The sequence below is a fragment of the Antrostomus carolinensis genome, unplaced genomic scaffold (assembly GCF_000700745.2).
Source record: "Antrostomus carolinensis isolate BGI_N321 unplaced genomic scaffold, ASM70074v2 scaffold5713, whole genome shotgun sequence".
NCBI lineage: Eukaryota > Metazoa > Chordata > Aves > Caprimulgiformes > Caprimulgidae > Antrostomus > Antrostomus carolinensis.
In genome coordinates, this window is record NW_010307143.1 from 1734 (window position 1) to 10837 (window position 9104).

General features: G+C 34.8%; 1 protein-coding gene across 1 annotated transcript; it reads right to left on the bottom strand.

Moving 5' to 3' along the window:
- Positions 1-1565: 1565 nt before the first annotated feature.
- On the bottom strand, positions 1566-7272 carry LOC104522906 (PHD finger protein 14; the record flags this gene model as incomplete). Its single annotated transcript, XM_010165319.1, has 5 exons — positions 1566-1697; positions 3179-3282; positions 4872-4967; positions 6331-6437; positions 7002-7272. Coding segments are annotated over 5 exons (710 nt in total), but the record flags the coding sequence as incomplete, so codon positions are not given.
- Between the last annotated feature and the right edge of the window lie 1832 nt (positions 7273-9104).

Below are 9104 nucleotides of genomic sequence, written 5' to 3' on the forward strand. Positions count from 1 at the left end.
AAAGGCAAGTTCAATGATGAAAAGAATTCAATCAATACAGCTCAATTTGTCTGCTATAATCTCACACTCCAGAATATGCTTTAGCTTATTAGGAGTAAAAACTAAGTTTGTGATCTGAGATATAATTGAAGCACGGAATTCACAACAAAGATAAGTTACAGCTTTGAAATAAAAGCATTTTACCACCTAACCTGACCTCTTCTGCCTTTAACACCTACTGAGAATTGTAGTCTTACATCTTTTGGACTGGTGTCTTTTAGTGAGCCTTTTCAACTTGGTTAAAGAGTAGACTAAAAATCAAGAACTTACTTTGCAAATGAAGAACCTACCAAAAAATATTTTTTTAAAAATGATTCCATGTAACGTAACTAGTTGGTAAACTTGACCAAAGAGCTCAGAATGCCCGTGAAATAACGAAAGGTCCAAAACCACAGACTACATTAAATAATTAAAGGAAAATTAAGTTCAGGAAAATATTAGTGATGGTGGAAATCTTTGAGCTTTTAAAGAAAATCTCTATTAATTTACTAAGTTTATTGGTGTAAATCCAGGTTTTGTCATGTTAAGAAAAAAAAAAAAAGACACCTCCCATTTCATGTACTGGCCATCTTGCTCGGCACACAATCATTAAAACAACCCAAAGAAGATTACTTAAGTAAAAGTTTTATAGAAGTTTATGAAAAATAAAAAAAAGATACATATGAAGAAAAACAGAAAACAAGTTTTCTCAATTAAAACAGTTTTACTGTATTTTTAGAAGGAATTCTTATACTGCTCTGAGTTGGTACCTTAACGTTCAGACAAGGTGATAATGATTCCTGGAGATGCTGTACACTAACTTCTTGCCAGATAAAAATTGCTTCTGAATAACTGCTTCCAACACATGTCAGAGCAGTTTAGAAACACGCGGAACACTAACACAACACAGCAGCACACTAATTTTATGACAGTCTGGAAATCAGCACCTTTACCACGTTATCAGTTCTCCATTGTACCACTTCGCTTATGTTCTGCTCCACTGGCATGAAAAGAATTTTAATTCATGGAAATGTAAGTGCATGTGCTTCTTCCACTGCAGATTTAAGTCATAAGACAGAAGTAAACCCAACTTATTTCCCATATTGCAATAAACTGATCTACTACTTTTAAGTTTATTTTTAAATATTTACAAGTATTTTCCTAAAGATCTGGACACAGTTGCATTTCTGGGTCCTAAGATAAACAGGAGACCTAAGTCCTTCATTTCCCGAAGTCAGCCTATAGTTTCCTACCATTGTTATATAGCAGCATTACTAATAACAAATTAATTCAAAAGGTAAGAAAAATAAAACTATAATCTGTTTCTACCCAGTGGTTAATCATAAGAAAATCTTTACAGTTTGTGTTTGTTTTTTGTTTTTTTTTAACCTTGAAATATCACTGCTAATAACCTGAAAATAAAATAACTCAGTTCAGATTGCATTATAGCAATGTCTAAAACACTCAGAATTTGCAAGTCTGTTCAAGTTAATGTCCTACTTTAAGTACAGAGATACCACAAGACAACACATCAATTGCATTCTTACCAGTAACTGTTCTTGGTCTTCCTTGGCATTCTTGTAAGAGGTGGATCCAGGCAACCAAGATGATAATGGAGTTTACAAGTATCACATAGTAGCAGTAGGTGTTGATCATGGTTCTTCTTGCAAATTCCACAACTTTTGATGTAGGTAGCAGAAAAGCATTATAATTACATTTGAAATTATAAAGAACAAACGATACATCCCAGCACATTCCCCAGTTTCAATACAAACGTGGCAACTTCAATTTGAATGTATCATTTAAGTGTATAATTACTTTATAAGGAGTTTCTACTTATATACATTAAAGCATAAAAGGCACCTAATATAGTTAACTTAATGATAAGAAGGCTTTCAATCAAAATTTTTGAGGGCTTCTAACCGGTAAGTAATCACTTGATATTTCAACACAATGTACCAGTGGCAAATGGAAAAAATACTACCTGTGCCATCTAAACTCTTAATAGAAAATTATGCTGCTACTATCAGTCTTAACAATCATATGCTTATTATTATTTTAATAATACAAGCATCCTGAAATAGGTCTGTGCTGCCATTATGTTGGGCAATGTATCAACTCATAAGAAATTACATTTCCTTTTTATTATTATTATTTTACTGGAATTAAAATTTCAGTTATTTCAAAAAGATCAGGTGTTCATTAATTCCATTATTTAAAACAGGAGGAACTAAAATGATTGGATTTGAATGAAACAGAACTAGTAAAGCATGACTCCTATTATTTGTTTGTGTATACATCTAAATTGCCAAATCCTCAGCCTACTGTCATGTTCTCCAGATTTCCACCTCTCACAGCACTAGAATTAACTTTTGCTTATGTAAACCATCTTCTTCATTTAGTGTGCTAGGTGGGCAAGATACTGTCCACCTGCTGTGGCTGGAGGCCTGGTTGCTGCTCTCTAGACAGATAAGCAACAGACTGTGCCACTTCTCAGCTGGTGGCAAGAGAAGAACATGCAAGATGATATGTGTATTTTGCACAGTCATGCTCTGGGATCCTCGTATATGTTCCACTGTTAAGCTTAGTTAAAACTCAGTCAGTAGCTTCACAAATTACAGAAGAGGGGAAAAGGTAGAAAAATGACGGAGTAAGTGAATACATTTTATTTTCTTGGGAATTAACAGAAGGGAAATTTAAAACACAAGGTATCCCAAAGCACTTGACAACCCACGAGCAAAAAAAAAAATTTAAAAATTCTTATATGACAAGTGTTTTATGCACCCAGCCACCGTGACTGAACAGCAGCACTGATCACAAAAATCACCAACGCAGAAGACTGCATTCAAAAGACAATAGGATCAGTCAAAAAATTTCACATCACAGAGACAAAGGACCCTTCTATTTTAGCTGTAAAGAGTTACCTCTGTCCTTAAAGCACTGCTGTCAAATTAGCAAAAAAATCTCAAATCTTACTGATGTGTGCTAAGGTGAAGAATCGACTACTATTCAACTTAGCCTTCAGAAGTAAGTAAAATATATAGACAACTCTAAAGCATTTTATTAATCAAAACTGAAGCAAGAAATTTTCTCTTAACACTTTTGCGAAACTGTATCTTACTGGATATTGTGTCTATTCTGTCAAGACTTCATTACTTGCCTATAAAGGACGGCCGGAAGTGCAGATGTCTTTTGTGTTCCTCCTTCCTTTTTACTTGGTTTCCTTTCCTTAGGAGCACGTAAAATTGCTGGTATGTTCAATTTCTAATGGATTTGAACAAATGCAGTTTACATTAGTCTTGAGGCTTTTAGAGAATACCACTCCAATCTCAATGCACGAAGAATAATACTCAAATTATGAGTGGGAAATTGCTTAGCTAGCTATTTTGCAGACAAGAGCAACTACAGATTTTTATATTACAAAATCATACTGGGACAAAGTAATTTTATACTCTTTTTTTTTTTTTTTCAATTTAATAAATAAAAAACACATTGAAATACCAGCTTTTAATTTTTTTCTTCAAGCTTTGAATACAGGTATGGACAAAGATGCATTTGTCTAGGCAGGCAAAATAAGCAAAGGCAAATTCACTAAATTGACAGAAGAATACTTGGGCAGTTTATTTTCCCCAACAACCCTGCTACATAGGTGCACAATAGGTTAATTAGAAAAATTATCTTATTGGACCAAACCCTCCACTAAGAAGACAAGATTCTCTTCGGGTTTCTGCTAATCTGCAGTATGCTAGCTCCTCAGACAGCAACCATCTATCAAAGTCATTTCTCAGCAGCCCCGTGGGTCTGCATCTGTTCAACCAACTGGAAAAAAAAGTCATGCAAGCTGTGCAAATGAATTCTACTTAACTTCTCCATCTTTTTTTTAAATTTAGTAACATTTGCACCAGGAAATACATTTGTGAATACTTATTCAAAGCCATCTTAAAAAGGAGCAGGAAAAAAAATAATCTTGATTCAAGAGATATGTTATGAGAGAATCCTTCTTCAAAAGTACAAAAAATAGGTGGACAAATAGAGGTAGAAGACACTAGCATACCTTAAGAACTACTAGTCCATAAAGAAAGGGTAAGCTTTATTTTCTGAACAGCACAGACTTAGCAGTTTGCCCCAAAGGGCATGACAAAATTGTGACCTAATTGTATGTCTGCATTTTCACAATAAACAGTTTCTTCAATCTTCTTTAAAATCATAACTGGAAATCATTTCAACCTCTCTCTGACATCTAAAGTTTCCATTGCCATTTAATACCTCTGACAAAGTATATACTAAAACACAGTAAGAATCTATACTCTCTTTTCTCCATGTGTATCAATGAGAAAAATGGTAATTGCTGGCCACAGGAAGTAAACCAAACCTTCTTTTCTCCTAGATATTTGTATTCCTTTGACCAAAATTTTCTGCTCTGTCTAGTTAAAAACTATCACATACATACTACAGTTTTTAATATTTATATCTTATAAAAGCCATAAAGAGTTATTGTATCATTTGAAGCCTGCAGTAACTAACAACAATGTGGAGAAAAAAAATGGTAGGATTAACTTATGCTTCACGTTAAGGTTCATCATAAATGACAGGTCAATCAGTTATGCCAAATGAAAGAATTTTGCAATCCAGATTGCTATACAACAACAAAATTAAGCTAAAGGTTCCCAGTAGGTGGTTTGCAGAAGTCGAGATATTTCAATCAGGAAACATTATCCCCAGAGTAAAACCTGATCTGATCAAATCCATTTATTTGGCCATAGAAGAGACAAATAGAAACAAAAAGGCCTATTCTTGGAAAATCAGGCCTGCCTATGACCTATAAAGGGCGGCGGGGGCGGGAAACAACCAACCTGTCCAATGATTCTACCCAGCAGGGCCCAAATGCTTTGCCCTTCATTTCTCAGTTTTCCATTCATATTTTGAAGCTCTTCCAAGGATTCACACAGCTGAAAAGTTAAAGAAAAAAAAAAAAATCAACAGCAATGAAAATCCATCAAGAGCAAGAGCTTTATTCAACCTCTTACCTATCTAGAGTGCATTACTTTATTATGGGATTAAGAAACAATGGAACTCGTGTCAATATAGCTGAGACCAGTGAAATCATTCAGCAATTTAATGGAACTAAGATTAAAACCTGGGCAGCCACCTGTTTTGTAAAGAACATCTGAAGCATTTCAGCATGAAAATAAGGTTTCAAAGTCAATTAGAAAGCAAAACTAAAATACAGCAACATCTTGTACATGTTGTCCATACTACTTAAGCAGCAAGATTATAACAAGTAGCCACATAAACGAATTAAAGCTCTATATTGCATTACCAAAGAACATTCACTCACTCACATAGGAAGAGATACAATTTATTAAAGTATGCAAACAGAAAAAAAGGGTTTTTTTTCCTTCTGGAAGTAACTGTTTGTTACCACACAGCATCTACAACCTATTAATTTGGTTAAACGCCCCACACACAATCTCCTTCCTTTTTATCACCTTTGGGTATTTCACAAGAACCTGCTGCTTCATTTCTGTGTGTTCTCATTTAAAACACACACTCAACAGTTTAAGAATTAATAGCAACACTATTTTTGTCATCACTAACCATCACTTGATAGGTTGTTGAATTCAGCAAGAATTGCAGGATGTCATCTGTCACAAGAGATACAGCACTTCTATGTTTCATTTCAAAATATTTAAAGATCAAAACTAACTAAATAAATATTTAGTAAAAAATGCAATTGAAACACAAAATGTTTTTTTAAAGCATGATAATAAGTTAATAAAAAAATTACACTAGCAACATTTTGGGGGAGCAGTGCCATCATTTATGGGCCCCAAATTTCCTATACTCAAACAAAATACTCAGAAGACACTATCGACATGTGAATACTGATTATTTCAGCCTGAAAAATTAGCCAAATCATTACATCTAGGATGAAAACAACTGGAGTTGGAGTTGGCAAAAATAAATAAACAAATAAATGATACACTGACAATCCCAGATTCCCAATTACCAAGTAGGGTTCCAAGCAGAGAATCAAGGAGGTTCAAAAAGAACCTAGAACCAAACACAAGGAAAACAAAACAAAACAAAAAACCACAGAGAAAGAGCAGAGTTAAACTCTGATGTCTTGAAGTGCGTTACTGGAGCTCTCAGTGGGTTCAGTTAAAGAACTCGTGCCCAGCCAACATAGGACATCAGCTGAACTCTGCTTGAATGGGGGGGACAGACTACGGAATATTTTTAAAAGAAGAAATCTGTTTTTAAATACTACTTTTAAAGAAATAATGGTTTGCATTATCTCTTTTTCTTCACCTTATTATACTCCACGTGAAGCTTTTCTTGCTCATTTTCTAATTTATCCTTGATATTCTTCTGTTCAGCCATATTCTCCTGGATTTGAATCATACGCATATTTCTCTCTATTTAAAAGAAAATTGCATTATTTTCAAGTTTTGTGCACTGAAAAAAGTGAAGCAATGAAAACCATAAAACCGTAACAATACAAAAATTGAAAACCATAGCCTATAGGTTTACTACACAGATTGAGTGGAATGAACCATCACAACATTTACTTTCTGCTGCTTAACTAGTGTAGTTATTTAAATGGTGAGCTTTGATTAGTCAACTAGCAAACAGTCCCAAAGACAAAAATCAAGCCATTCCGCACAGTGAGGGAGGAAAACGTAGGAAAATAAATGGCAAAGTTACCTAAGCTTCCAATCCCTTCTTAGCAAAGACATGGCCCCTTGTTTACATTTCAAAGTTTTTCTTTTCTGAAATGTCTTTTTTTAGAAAGTTCACTTTCTGTGTACATACAGATACTAAGCAATAATATACCTGATCTAAAATGAAGTAATAACTAATATTTATCTACCAGTGACAAAGAAATACAAGTAAAATCAAAATGGCAACGAATCAGCCCAGTACAGATACAGCAAAGTGATAATTTTTCATTGAGAAAAATATGCCATTTTCATTCTTACCAAGGTAATAATTCACAAAATCAGCAGTGAGAGCTGGCTGTTTATGTTTTCTTCTTCCATCAACACTGGAACTTGTATCTGAAGTATCCACTGGAAAAATGTCTGTACTAATTCCCATCAACTCAGCTTTGCGCATAAGCTTGCGTATGGCTGAAGCACTGCTCGTAAGTGGTCTTGGTAGCTTCTCCCTGGGAACCCAGGCCTGAGGTCTGGTGGTGCGAGCCAACTCTGCCTTGGCACGATACTGCTGTAGCCTGGCATTGATTCGAGCCTGCAGTAAAGAATTCCATAAATTAAAAACATAAGGGAACAATTCAAAGCTGGTTTTGAGTTATATCCTTTTCAAACATATCCACAATACATTTGCATTTTAAAAGCTGCATTATCTAATCAATGCTATTTTCATTCCAGAACTCTGTGACTCAAGAAACAGCCACTAATTCAGACATTTGATTTTACTTCAAAACTCATACACAAATAACATTATCCTTTCACTATATTTTGGAGGTATTTACAGATTTCTTGATAAGATTTCCCTATGAATGAAAGTAAACAAATGATTGCTGGCTTTCAGACAATCCCTTTTAATAATGATAATTTGATAGGACTGTGAAAAGTCTAGAAAAAGCCTTGGTTGACCTATCAAAAAACATTTAGATACACTTTAAATTGGTATTTACATGAGCAATAAAAGTTGATGAATAGTGTATTTGACATCTTTTCGTAGGAACTCCTTTCTCAATGCCCTATCTCCATATAAATGTTAAACTAGCTGATTATATGTTGCACAAACAAAACCCAAACAGAAGTAGAGAAGAGAAGCTCACAACATATATTGTTGATGACATCTGTATATTTGCGACCATCTGGGAGATCAACCCCAGAAGATCAAGTTCTTACTGACAGCTGGAACACACTGTCTTGTGGGAACTCTATCTGGCAATTCTAGCGGAAAATGACATCAACTTAGAAATCTTCAGAGGCAAAACTCCAGCTACCTATCAGTTGGAAGCTCTTTACTAATACTAAATTAATGTGACTGCCCCACCATATGGTATGAGATACTCGTGAGACAAAAGCAGAAAAGTGTGCACATACATACACACCATGGTTAAGGAACATCTCTGATTACAAACAGCATCAAATAGAAGGTAATGTTACAGACAGTTTAACACACGTTACCTTACTAGGTCTTGAACTTTAATGACCAAGAAACACAGCAAACGTGGCTTGCATGCCAGCACTGACCCCAAGGGCTTTTTTCCTTGGACCCACAGCAGCAAGCAACAGATGCACCCACAGCCACTGGCTCATTTTACTCTCCACTGGAAGGACCAAGGATGGTTTACAGCTTCCTTAGCTAAGATGCATCTTCACTGATTACATGCCCAGTTCTGAAACCCCTGTGGTCATTTAAGATGTCATACAACTGTATACGCAGAGCTTTATTCCAGAAATAGATGACAGATTAAAATGACTAATGTCTAAATGGAGTCCTGAACTCAACTATACTTTCTACTCAAGGAATGCACATTTCCTGTATAGATATAAAAAAAAAAAATTCAATATATAACATTTTCCAACAATCCATAAGAGTCCTAGAAAGCATTATATGTTTTATCCTTTACAGGAATTTACTTTCTTGGGACACAGGACTTGTCCAAACATTGGCTCAGTTATTCCTGCCTGGGCTACAAAGCAACAAATATCCATTTTTTCCTCCTTAAGAAGTGAGCCTCAAAAATCGAGTTTCAAAATACCAGATAAATTATTTGTAAAACTGCATATTTACTTATGTTAGCTCAATGTTTGTAAACCATACTTAAGAATACAAACTCCTCTGGAAGTGAGTTTTTGTATGTACATACAAAACGTGTGTATATACATACACAGTAAATATATGTGTATATAAATACACACACACATTTACTTCTTAATATTTTTTCCTAGACTAAGCTGTCTCGACATTCTTATTTCTCAGACAAAATCTTAATTTAGCAAAGATGGTTGAATTTACTGGGGGGATTTTAACTTCCTCATGCAGACAACAAGGTAAGGGGTGAATTTATACCTTGTGTCAACTCCCCAGTCAGACATTCCTAG